At 43.5% G+C, this 13,716-nt stretch overlaps 1 protein-coding gene across 1 annotated transcript in view; it reads left to right on the top strand.

Annotated features, from left to right (window-relative positions):
- The first annotated feature begins 6,243 nt into the window (after nucleotides 1-6,243).
- LOC107381994 (neuropilin and tolloid-like protein 2) overlaps nucleotides 6,244-13,716 on the top strand; it is a 29,459-nt gene continuing 21,986 nt past the window's right edge. The window contains exons 1-3 of the mRNA XM_015953943.3: nucleotides 6,244-6,385; nucleotides 12,979-13,035; nucleotides 13,179-13,325. Of these exons, the coding sequence (XP_015809429.3) occupies nucleotides 6,376-6,385; nucleotides 12,979-13,035; nucleotides 13,179-13,325 (214 nt within the window). The 5' untranslated portion in view covers nucleotides 6,244-6,375. The remainder of the gene's footprint in view (nucleotides 6,386-12,978; nucleotides 13,036-13,178; nucleotides 13,326-13,716) is intronic.

The following is a 13,716-nucleotide window of genomic DNA, read 5'->3' as shown; positions in this document are numbered from 1 at the left end:
TTTAATCAAAAACGGGAACAAAAATAGCACAGGGAAGTCCTGTGGGAGTGAGCGGTGCAGCTCGAGTCCATGTAGCGCTCGGGGTGAATGAGGGAGGAGGGGTAGCTGAGGTGAGCACTGGGCAGAGGGTGAGCGATCTGGGATGGGTGAGGAAGCAGAGACGGACCAAACAGGAACAATGGAGGAGGATGGGACGTGGTGTGTGTAATCCAGAGTTCGAGAACAGCGAAGGTGAAGTGGGTTGTGTGAGGATCCTGAGGGAAGGGAAACAAACACCAGACGTAAGGGGTAATCCAACAACGTAATCCACAAATCAGTCCGAGGTCAAAATCCAATTATCCAAAAACGAGACAAAGCGAGCAAACAAGTACAAGTACAAGTACAAGTACAAGTACAAGTACAAGTACAAGTACAAGTACAAGTACAAGTACAAGTACAAAGGGCTGGGGCTACCTAAACTGGTGCAATCATCCGGCGTAGTGAGGTGTCTCCATCCTCCTTTTAAACCCGAGTTCCTGATTGGGAAATCTCCTGCAGCTGCAGCCCCCTCCACTCCTCACCTGTGGGAAATCAGCTCAATCACAGTTAGAGTGGAGATGGTGTCACTCACCTCGGCTCGGGAACATGACAAAAGATGCCCTCCCTGTGGAGGGTAACTCTGAAGTGCCTTTTTTCCCCTCCACCTGAACCATCGACATTAATATTATGGACATCTTCTTTCCATAGGCTCCAATATCAGTTTTTTGAGGCCAAATGGGAGGTGGCCACCACCGCCATTTTGACCGTGTCACAGGTTCCGTCAAGCCCAGACAATTCCAAAAAAGGGAAGAGAGGAGGAGCTGAGGGTGGGGCTGTAAGGCTGGGATTGACTGACAACACCTGATCGAACAAGCTACAAGCTAACCTGAAGCTAACCCAAAGCTAATGCGGAGGTGGGAGCTAAGCTAATGGAGGTAGCAACCTAGCTACAACCGGAGTTAACTGTGCACAACACCAGAGCTTCTGAGTCAGAGATACGCCTGGCTGACCGCTGGGTAAAACCGGGTGGAACACCACAAGCCGGCAGCCACACAGCACACAGAAGCCGCGATCAGACAGATGCGGCGAGCTGCTGGGAGAACCAGCCGTCAGCCCGCGCAGCTAAGGAGCCGCGAAGAGACAGCGATGCGCCAGGCTGCGGGGAGGGGAGAACCGAGTGGAAAACGTCGGTCTCCCGAGAGCTCCACAAGCCGATAGTCGGAACCCAGCTCCACCAACATGTTATATTTCAACCCATTTTCTAAAGTGCAGCATTGTGTTAAATGCACTGGGTTTTACCCTATTACATTTAAATTTCATGGTTAAACAGTACATGTTAAAATCTAAGCTCAGCTCGGCAGTGACCTAAAATACATAAATATAATTTTACTTACCGAAAAAAATGAAGCGGAGACTCCTTGGACGCACTATTAGTGCAATTAGTGCCACAGCAAGTCATTTTGTCCAACAATTGCACAAAAAATATCCAAAAAATAATACACAAACACAGAGATTCAAAATCCCGGAGCAGTTTCCAAGCCAGACCGAGGCTCTACTGAGGCCTTTCCACGGAGCTAGCTCTGTGGTCACGTGGGTCTGATGCTCATTAATTATACAGAATTTTAGGCTTTTAATACACTTAAACAGAAGAGTGAGAAAAAAATTCACCCCCCTCAGAGTTGTCATGAGTGTAAACTAGATCATTTAAACCAAAAACATGTTCTGGTACCAGGCTGTAAACATGTTTATTTCTGCTGTGAAACTGGCATTTTTAACATGGGAGTCAATGAGGATTTGCTCACTTCTGATACCAGCCCCCAGCGGATGAGGGTGGAACTGCAATTCTTGGTACTTCTGGGTTTGACTCAATTTTAAAGCCGCATTGTGGGGGCTTGACCTGAACCAATCCTCATGTAACCCTCTTGTCTCTATTACGGTAGCGCGACTCAGGGTTGCGAATGACCACAGTCACCAATTCTTGTCATGTGTCTTGCCCATGTATGTCTGATCTCTGAATTGTGTGTACTGAAACTCTAATTTCCCTCTAGGATCAATAAAGTATATTTGATTTGATTTGATTGATCTTCAGTGCAAGATGTCATGTTTCCTTCTACGGGAGCCCACGAAGACAAAATGCATTTACTGATTTGTAACAAACAGTTACAAAACTTTTGTTGTTCTCAAACCTTGTTGTTTTACACCTTTACCTCTTTACTTGTTGCCAGTGATGAAAGGGAGTCTGATGTGCTTGTTATTTTTGCTGAATTTTGCCCTCCCCAAGACTTTTTGACCCTAATGGGCATCCATTGGTAAGATCCTCCGCCAACACAAAAATACTGCTTGCTTGCAACAATTTAGGTATCTACTGCCCCCTATAGCCAGGAAGAATGCACACTGTCACTTTAATTACACAACGCTGCCTAAAAGAGAACCTCATTACAAGCTAACTCAACCCAGCACAGGAACTCAACTCAACTCAACTTTATTTGTAAATCGCGCCTTACAGGCAAAAAGATGCCACCAAGGCGCTGCACTGATCAAGTAAAAACATAAAATATTAAGTCCAGAAAATAAAAACATTGTATCACACGTAACAGATAAAAAAATACAGTGAAAACACAGATTGCTATAAGTAAAACAATAAAACTAATTAGAAAGATTAAAAGACAGATCATAAAAGTAGGTTTTTAGCCTTGCCTTAAAACCGCAACAGAGGTGGAGGCCCATAAGCTTGAAAAACAGGAAGTTAAAATCCTGATTAGGCAGCTTGACTACAAACCTGCATCAACAGAATGAGCTGTGGACTTGGACAGCCTGGTCCTACCAACACCATCACAACCCCTGGTTGGGGACTGATCAATCCAATAAGTGTTTATGAAGAACTAATGTAGATAATAAAGCAAATAATATTTAATTTCTATTTGAGCACAGAAAATAACTCATTCATGAATAAAATGTCATTCAGTGAGCAGGATATTTATTATTATGGGTGGAGCCACTGAGGGTGCTTTTAACAAAAAAAAGGTAAAAAGGGTGCAAAGTCATTGTACTGGTGTGGCGCACGGAGACCGTTTCTGACAGTGCTCATGTTTGTGCTTGAAAATATCTTTTTTTTTTATTATTTCAGCTTTATGGACAATAAATGGATTGGCAAATCCAACTGATACTTTGAACATTTTGGAGTCATCCAATTTTTTTGGACCACAACCATCCTGCACCGTGAGTACGCGTTCATCCAGCTACCACGCCCCCAAAAATATTATTATTATTGTTGTTATTATCAGTAGCATAGTAGCAGTAGTACTAGTAATAGTAGTAGTAGTGGTAGTAGTAGTAGCAATTGTATTAGTAAGAGTAGTAGTAGTAGACTAGTAGTACTAATGAAAGTCCAAATCTTCAACTTGTATTTTGGATCCAATCCCAACCAAATTATTTAAAGATGTATTTCCTTTGGTTACTGCCCCCATTCTAGATAGAATCAATCTATCCTTAGTAAATGGGTATGTACCACAGGATTTTAAGGTTGCTGTAATCAAACCTTCACTTAAGAAGCCTTCTCTGGATCCAGATGATCCAATGAATTATAGACCAATATCTAACCTTCCATTTTTATCCAAAGTCCTGGAGAAAATAGTGGCCATCCAAGTATGTGAGCATTTAAACACTAATGCTCTGTTTGAGGAATTTCAGTCTGGTTTTAGAGAGTATCACAGCACTGAAACTGCATTAGTGAGAGTTACAAATGATATTCTCATGGCCTCAGATAAGAATCTTGTGTCTGTTCTAGTCTTGTTAGATCTCAGTGCTGCCTTTGACACAGTTGATCACAATGTTCTTTTAGAAAGACTTGAACATGTTGTAGGGATCAAAGGAACAGCGCTAGGCTGGTTTAAATCCTACCTGTCTGACAGATTTCATTTTGTAAATGTACATGACAAATCTTCTTCATACTCTGGGGTTACTTGTGGAGTACCACAGGGGTCAGTGCTTGGACCAATTATTTTTACTATATATATGCTCCCAATTGGTAAAATCATTAGACAGCATGGGATAAACTTCCACTGGTATGCTGACGATACTCGGTTATATTTATCCATTAACCCTGATGAACCTAATTGGTTAGGTAGATTACAGGCTTGTCTTGAGGACATAAAAAATTGGATGACTCTAAATGTTCACAACTTTGGATTGCTGAAAAACTAGTTCATGCATTTATTACATCAAGACTGGATTACTGTAATTCATTACTCTCAGGAAGTCCACAGAATGTAGTTAAAAGTCTTCAGCTTGTCCAAAATGCTGCAGCTAGAGTTCTGATGAGAATTACAAAGAGAGATCATATCTCTCCTGTCTTAGCTTCCCTACATTGGCTACCTGTTAAATTCAGAATAGATTTTAAGATCCTCCTTCTCACATTTAAAGCTCCCAGACCTGAGGCAGACACCTTGTCTTCTTTTAAGATTAGGCTTAAAAACAATTTTATTTGATAGGGCTTATGGTTAAAATCTGATGTTAGCCTTGATCTGGACAAGTGGGGGAGTAGAGGGAGGTGGAGAGTACAGTCGGTAAAGACGGCTCTCCCTTGCCCTGCCTCCAACATGCCTCCATCTAAAAGACTAGGTTATCCAGAGTTATCTCTGTAGTTATGCTGCTATAGGCTTAGACCGCTGGGGGCATACTGACCACTTTCCACACTCGACTACTTTCTTCTATCACTACTCTCTAATTGCATTATTTGCTGCTATTTCAGCTGTAAATTTTATTTTCTTCCCAGAAAAAGCTACAATGGTGTTCTGCTGAGCTGTCGGAGCCTCATGGTGGGGGCCATCAGCTGGCACACTGCTGCTAACCAATTAAACATTCTCCCTGTCTGCTCTGTCTTCTCGATCCCCAGTGAGTCGTGGTGGATGGCTGCTTATACTGAGCCTGGATCCCCTGGAGGTTTCTTCCTGTTAAAAGGGAGTTTTCCTCTCCACTGTCGCTAAATGCTTGAGGATCGCTGTAAAGTCACTGACACTAGTCAGTGACTTGATGCAATTTGCTGGGTTCCTTATATAGGAATTTTTTTTTTTACTGATTGGCTTAATGAACTGACCTGTATTGGAATGTTTACCTTATGAAGTGCCCAGAGACGACTCTTGTCATGATTTGGCGCTATTTAAATAAACTTAATTGAAATTAGTAGAAGTGTAGTATTATTGGGGCTGCGCAGTGGAGCAGCGGTTAGAGCTGTTGCCTTGCAGCAGCAAGGTCCTGGGTTCGCTTCCCGGCCTGGGATCTTTCTGCATGGCGTTTGCATGTTCTCCCTGTGCATGCATGGATTCTCTCCGGGTACTCCGGCTTCCTCCCACAGTCCAAAAACATGACTGTTAGGTTGATTGGTCTGTCCAGATTGACCTTAGGTGTGAGTGTGTGCATGTTTGTCGTGTGTGTCTCTGTGTTGCCCTGCGATGGACTGGCTCTCTGTCCAGGGTGTACCCCGCCTGATTGCCCGTTGGCCGCTGGGGATGGGCGATAGCCCCCCCCCCCCCCCCCCCCCCACACACACACACACACACACACACACACACCCGCGACCCCGCATGGACACAGCGGGTTCAGAAAATGGATGGTAGTATTATTGTTGTTACTGATTTGTTGAGCAAGGATTTTTTATTCTTCATATTTTTTCCTTCATTATTCAACCTTCCCAGCCCAGGCAGGATCCTGCCTGATTCCTGATTACGATCTTGGAGAACCTGAGCCGGAAGTGAGGTTCCCCTGTTGTGTCTGACTTGATGGAACCCCGACAGCCGCTCACTGATGTCAGCAACACCCAGAGCCTAAATGCGCTACGTTCAGTAGATCTCTCTCTCTCTCTCTCTCTCTCTCTCTCTCTCTCTCTCTCTCTCTCTCTCTCTCTCTCTCTCTCTCTCTCTCTCTCTCTCTCTCTCTCTCTCTCTCTCTCTCTCTCTCTCTCTCTCTCTCTCTCTCTCTCTCTCTCTCTCTCTCTCTCTCTCTCTCTCTCTCTCTCTCTCTCTCTCTCTCTCGGTCCATCCTTCTGCGCCTTTTGGATAGCTACCTTTTCGTGCGCGCCAGCCCGTCCGGATCCCACACATGTCATCTTCAGCCCGGTCCAGCAGAAAGCTGCTCTGCATGTGAATATGCCTGGCTCATGGGGCTCACGGTAGCGTTCATCCAGGGGCCAAACGCAGCGGGATCTCCAGCTGAACGGGAGCCGATTCTCTGCGCGTCTCTGCGTAATGGATTTATTGCTGCTGCTGTAAAAAGTTGGATTTGGTGAAGAAGCCCGTGGCTCCGTGGACAATGAGCAGAGCAGGAAGGCGTTTCTAGGAAGGATTCACACACTGAGTGGAGATGCACAGAGGTGAGTTACAGGCGAGCAGCTCCATTGTGCGTTATGATCCGCTCATTCAGACAAGCAGCAGGGCTCACTTTCAATTATTTGTTTGTTTTATCTTCAATTATTCACATTTAAACCAGTTAAAGTTATATTTTGACCAAAAGAATAACTCCCTGTCGTTAAAATGTACAAATCAGAATAAATCTGATTTAATAATGTAATCGTTTTAAAAAAGAACAAAATGAGATCAGTATTTTTCATCCTGGTATAAATCCTGCCTCGCACATCCGCCTGTCTCCCTCTCGCGCGACACCAGCCCGTTTCATTGGTCACATCGGAACCTGAACGCATAATTCACCTGCTGGTTCCTGTCTGCTGCTCCGACACCCCAACCACACCGATCCTCACTTCTGGATAAATCGGTCATATGGCTGGGTGTGAAATAAACAGATTTTTGAACGTTTAATGAATTTACAGATATTTGTTTTACAGCCGATCCGTTAAAGCGTGGCACGGTGGAAACGGACCGGATCCGGTGGCGGGTTTGTAGTAAAACAGCTTATAAACAAACGCGAGTCATGATCAGGGCGACAGCAGAGGTCAAACGCGGGTAGAACCCCATAAAAAGACGATGAACCCCCACGAGGGAGCTTAGTGCGTGTTATAAATAACCCGCCAGGCTGCGGGGGTGACGCGCTCCGACGCGTTTCTGCTAATTTAATGGAAACCTTTAGTTTGGACAGAAACTTCACACCGCTCCTCCGCCGCTGCTCCTGTCGCGGTGAAAACGCTCCAGGTGTACAATCACCGTGGCGTCAAGCACGCGCCGCGCCACGGCACGCGCTCTGCTCCTCCGTCTCGCGCCATCAACACCTGGGAGACACTTTGCAGCAGGCGGACGCGGCGCCTCTATATGTGTAAAAGAGTCTGTGGTTGGTTTATAATCGCAGCTGCTGAGGCGCAACGGACCATTTTCCGCTCGCGCGTCGTTAGATACTGAATTAACGGCTGTATTTGGCCTAATTGGCTCATTCATTAGAGGCTAGCCTAATTAGCTCCTCTCAGGGTTCTCGCCACCATTTTTTTTGAGAGTTCACTTGTTGCTATTAGCAACATCTGTACACGTGCCCAATTATAAATCAGCTAATCATGGAAGCCCTGGTACAAGGCACTGATTTAACGTGAAAGAATGCTAAAAAAATGTTGTAATCCCAAATAAGGCTAAAAAATGGTCATATAAGTAAAAGTCTAATAATTAAAATGTTAGAAAGTGTCCATCTACCTCAGCATCCTGCTGGAGAGACACGAAGAATCATTCTTCAAATGTGACCTGTTCGCACCAAGACATGGGAGGGCTGCAAATGGCCCCTGGGCCTCACTTTGGCACGCCTGCTCTATAATCTCCCACCACACATCAGGGTGGCCTCAGCTGAATTCTAATCTCTTGGGATTGCTATGCTCAAGAGTCAGATTAAAATGTTAGAGTAACGTATAGTTTAAAGCAGCTATTTGTGCTTGACATATTTAATAATTTAACGGCCATTTTTGTCACATTTAGCTCTTCAAAACAAACCTTTTAATTTAGTCTTTTTGTTTTTGATCTGCCATTTAAATGTTAGAGCCATGTTTAATTTTGCTTAAACTGATTTATTTAAATCTGAATGTTTGGAATCAAATCTAAATATGTAAAGTTACACAGCTAACAACAAATGTGGCTGTTTTGAAACGGAGCATTTAGCCAACAGACTTCTGTAAAATACAAATAGCCTTTCAAAATAAAAGCCCACAGACGCAATCGCCTATCTAACATCACAGAACCACATTTGCTGGTAAGATTTGTCCAACCGTGGATCATTTATCACTGAGATTTTCCTGCATAAATGATCCATGGTGAAACACTTACCACCCGAATAAGGAGCTTTGAGATGGGGGGACCTCTTCACCTGCTTCTCTCATCCATTTTAATGGCCGTTTGAATTTGCTCGTCAGCTAAATATTTACATTTAGATCTCAGCATTTAGTTGCAGGCCTAGCTCTATATAATTAGGCGTGGTTCAGAATCGTTTAGCACAGTTGTTTAAGGCTAAATGTGAGAAAACAGCAGCTTTTAGTGTGATGTTTTACTAGAAGGCCCCTTACAGCTGCCGAGGAGAAAAGCTTCTCACAGTGCACGGCACGTCCATCCTTGAACTGATTAAGCTACAACAGAGAACCGTGTCAGGTTGTGTATCTTTTGGTCAAGAGCAGAGCTGTGAAGCTGCAGCCGGTGTGGGTTTGCAACAACGTTGGTCTCTTTTTTTTTTAAGAAAGACAAAAACATCTGATGAATGTTCCTTTCTGCTGAGGCTGCAGATTGTAGACTCACTGAGCCAACCTGCTGCAACTGATGTAGGGCGTGGAGAATTGTTTCTTGGCACACTCATTGTCCCTTAAAACCAATCATTCGTGCCTTCGATTGAGTTTCCTATAAGTACATCGTTTGTAATCACACTGATCCCTTTTTTGGCCACACTTGACCACTGTCTTCTGATGCTTTGAGCATGAAAACACCCAAGCAAACTTTGTTCTGATCTCCAGAGGAAGAGCGCTGCTGCTGCAGACACCGTATCTAAATTGAGCAGGAAACCTCTGGGATGTGCTCAAACCAGCTGCAGCAGGGTGCAGCTGACATGTCTGCAGAAACGATGATGCAATCACGTCAACGTGATGCTGATTTCAAAGAAAGCGTTCCAGCTTTGGAGATGGAGTTGTTTAGACAGCCAAGTCTGGTCCAACTAGGAGGAATGATACTAATAAATAGTGTTTATTTTAGCTTTAAAACTGGGTTTATTGTGCCTGAGATGCTGTGTTTAGTGTTAAGCAGCCTGTGTTTGATGTTAGAGGCAGCGTTAAGGCCACGGTTTCAGCTGCTTCAGCTCTGTGTGACAGATGGCTGCAGTGGCCTTTTTCCCTGCTTTAAATTTGACTTGTAAGCCAAAGTTGAGAAGTGATGCAGAGATGAAGTGACGTGACCTAGAATAGCAGGACCGAGCCCAGAGGAATGTTTCTTCTGGTTCTTTACACTGACCTGAGGTCAGTGAACACTTCTCTCAGTGGGATGAGAGACCAGTGCTCTCGTTGTTGATCTGCTCAGAAAAGAGCCAACCTGCATCCAAAAAGTTGTTTACTTAGTATTTTCACCCTTTTTTTTAGTAGAGTGTTAAATTTTATTCATTGCCCACATTAGTGAACGGCAGGTTAATGTTATAAAATGTGTCTACGCTGATTAGTTCTTCCTGATAACGAAGTATTTAGGAGCTTGAGGCACATTTGTGATCCTCTGTTCAGAGTGTATTACATTTTGCAGGTAAACCCTCCCTGCAGCAGCAACAGCATGTTTACTTTTAAGTTAACAGAATTCCTATTTTATCATTGAACAGTTTTCTTATGAGCTGCAGCTGCACGTTTCTACAGAGTTAGTTTCTGGCTCCAGCTAACAAAATGTAAAGTGTGGTTTGTGCAGGGAGTGGACGGCCTAAACGAGAGCTTCTGGATCCAGCCTTCTGCATGTGGGTGGTAGCTCATACTTCCACCTAGGACACTTCATTGCCAGAATGGAGATAGAGTTAACGAGGATCCTGCAGCCTGGGGGGCCATTAGGATGTGTGTTTCAAAACAAGTTCACTCAGACGTGCAGGCTCAGTGGTGCAGCTGCGGTCGTCACTTCAGCCGCGCGTTGTTTCTCAGTAGGCTCCACACCCATGCCCTTTGTGGCATCTTTCTCTCTCACTGTCCTCCACCCATCCCTTTACGCTCAGCGCCAACAGGCAAAGCGCCCGCCTCATGCTCTAATGCAATGTGAGCGGGCCAACCTATTACAGACTCAGTAGGGATCTGGTCTACAGCAACTAATCAGAGCAAGACAGCGTCAGAGGCTCTGGCATGCTCAGCCTTCTGCTCAGATTGCATGTTCAGTGCTCCGCTTTCCATGTATTGTCTCAAGCTATGTTCTGTACAAACACCTCTGGTGGGGAGTTAGGAGCCTGCAGATTTGTATTACAACCATCAGCATTGATGAGCAAGTTCACTAAAAAATCTTTTTTAATGATTATTTCTGATTATAATCGGTCACTCTGAGTTTACCATGAGCATGAATATAATCTCCTACTCTTATCTTCTGCATCAGCTTCTGTTAGAAAATAGACGGTGAAACTCTGGGATTAGAAAAGCCTGACAGATCTATGTCACTCTGTCACTTAACATTCATGGACTCACCCATCTTGATTCACGTCGGTGAAAGCTGTTGTTGCTTCAGCGTCTAGGAAACAGCAGAGAACGTCTCAACTTTTAGCGTTAGCAACACCACCACACAGCAGAACTCCTCCAGGCTTGATTTATTTGTGGAGATGAATCATCCATGATGCAAATCAGTGGTAGAATCATGTTTCTGGTATCCAGTCATTGCCAAGATGTCCAAACATCAGGACATAAGACTCCGAAAGCTGCTGTGTTCTGCTCAAATCTGACGTGGCTCACTTCTTGCTCCTGAAAGTGTTGCACCAGTGTTTTTCTTCCCCAGAGTACGACTTACAAGGCATTCATTCCTACTAGAGATGAATGCAAATGTATTGATTAAATGAGTGTTCCACACTTTTTAAATGTGGATCAAGTTGACCTTTAAGAGATGATACATTTTAAGCGTCTTTTCCAACGTTTGTTGTTAAAAAGTGAGTTCAACGTATTCTGTTTACAGGCACCGCCACGTTGAAGCTAGAACAGTTTAAATAACCAGTATCTGTGAAAGGGTGCAACAAACTTTCTAAATTAACCCGGTTCATGTTTAAAGTGCAAATGATAAGAAGGTTGATGTACCAATAGCTAAACATAATTAATATTCAAACGTGCAACAGCAAGATCAGATAATCCAGTCTTCAGAAAATTGTCTGAGTGGGGTTCTTTATAATGATTAAGAAAGAAAAATGTTCCATTCATTTACATGGTGGTGGCAGTATGGATATTCATAAGTGCAAGAGCAAAACAAGCACACCCTCTAGATGGCAGTGATGTCACAATCCCATGCTGTGCCAATCTATTCAGTGAGGCAGGTAAGGGAGGAGAATCCAAACAAGAGTAGAGGGTAAAGGTCTTAGTTTTCAACCTGAGCTCAACCCGAGGAAGCCTGACAACTTGGGTTGGTTAACAATTACTAATTAGGCTAATTGGGTGGGCCCAGAGAGAGAGAGAGAGACCTTTGGTGTTGCTAGAGGGGAGGAGCATGCTCCTTAAAGCAGACACCATGCATTACTCGTCCTCTGCAGTGCAGTAAGAAGCCCTAAAAAATAACTTTTCTGATTCTGTTGGGCTCAAACTGAGTGCTGGATGCGATCCTGTCGGGCGAGCCAGTTCCGGACTTTGAGTTTATCAGGTCGTTTTGGTTTCGGGTTGAATTTTTGGGCCCTGTGAGAGCTCTAGATCAGGATATTTATCTGAGCTGCAATAAATCTGAGCGCACTGGGGCAAAGCAGAGAAGCCTTGCAACACACCTAAATATTTAAGAGCATGATTTTGTGTGTGAAACTAAAGAATATTGGTTTAAAACTCAGAAAATATTCTTTCATTTCCATAAAATAGGACTAAGATGTGTGCTGCAGCCAGTCACCAGGGGGTGTTTGTCAGTGTCAACATATGTTTTATGTTCATGTTATTTATACACATCTATGGAGCCATTGACCCTTTCCTGTATGATTTACAACTTACCTTTCTTACCCTGCCACCCAGAGCTGTTATCCTTTAGAGTTCCAGCTTTTCATGTCCTGCATACGTGCAGCTATAATGGCTCTTAGAGCACCTGTACTGGCAGTTATCCAACACCATTCACAACTTCTGGTTTTTACAGATGATGCAAACAGCCACTGACTGAGAACGATTCCCAACGTTGTTTTTTTTTTTATTTTTTTTTTTGCAGCTCCTGAGATGTCTTTTGTCATTGTTTATTATTTGTTTGTTTGCACTGAATCATAACTCAAATATTTGTTAAATCAGGCATTTTTCATATTTTTCCATTTCTCTTCGCCTGCAGTCGGCCATCCAGTGTAGAAAAAAGGTGGCGTATTATTCAGCCATGGAGGAGTTCTGTGACAAAAGGTCAACATTATTAATAAAAATAACATTTAAAGACATTATCTCTGACTAAAGAGGAGATATGAGAGCTAAATATCACTGCTGTGATCCACATGAAGTTACTCATATGTGTTGATTGAGTTTAGAGCTTGGAATAATAAACAAAGACATAAATCTTGTGCTGCCTGTGAGATATTTACTCTGTTTCTTCTCCACTGTGTCTTCATGAGTGCCTGGCGCTGACAGCTGAGGGATCGTATCCTGAACGTTACAAAGGCAGCTTCTACGTGATGTGTGACTTATCGTTTCTCTTACAGCGCTACTCTACTTTCAGTTTAAACACGTATAGCTTTAGAAATCACACCGATCTGCATTTCAGTCACTATTCATCAAGGCTTGGGACGATCAATACAGATGATCACAAGCACGTCTCCTGGGGCCTTTAGGGATTTTTTTCTGCTCTGTGTGACCCAGCAGATATTAATAGATCTAAAATGTGATTTTTTTTTATTCTACAGCGTGGATACTCTTCTTTCTAATAGAAGAAGGTTTGGCTCTGGCACAGAGAACTAAAGGTGAGCTGAATACCTGTTCTTGTTACAACCTGCTGATGTACCAGAAGATGAAATGGCTTGTTTATATTCCTCCTTTCCTTTCTTCCAATCACCTGATTATTGATTCCATCCACCGCAACTACCCTCGTCCTCTCTGCCCTCAGATTCCCTGAGCGAGTCTGGCATCCAGAGCACTAATAACCAAAACGACTGCGGCACATGGGTGCGCAACATCAATGGCGGGGTGTTCATGTCACCCAACTACCCCAACACCTACCCACCCAACAAGGAGTGTGTTTACATCCTGGAAGGTAAAGCCAGGTGGTTTGAAACCAGAATCCACGTGACATTTTACAAACGAGTCATCCTGAATTAGTTTCATTGCACTTATGAAACTTCTAGTTTCAGACCAAGGTCCGTATGATCATCAAACTGTACAACTAGAGGGTGCAGCTTCTGAGGAGCTTCGGCTCTACAAGAGAGTCCCGCAGGGATCCATCCTTGGTCCTTTACTTTTCACCCTCTATATAAATAAATTTGGTCAAAATATTCAAAATGCCAAATTACATTTTTATGCAGATGATACAGTTATTTACTGTTCAGCCCCAAACTCTACAAAGGCTTCAGTCAGCATTTGATCAAATACAAGAACAATTGTCCCACCTGTGGCTAAATACTGAAAAAACTAAACTTATGTTTTTC

Source organism: Nothobranchius furzeri, chromosome 9 (genome assembly GCF_043380555.1).
Source record: "Nothobranchius furzeri strain GRZ-AD chromosome 9, NfurGRZ-RIMD1, whole genome shotgun sequence".
Lineage (NCBI taxonomy): Eukaryota > Metazoa > Chordata > Actinopteri > Cyprinodontiformes > Nothobranchiidae > Nothobranchius > Nothobranchius furzeri.
The sequence above is the reverse complement of the archived record's forward strand: the minus strand, read 5'-3'. Positions and strand labels throughout refer to the sequence as shown.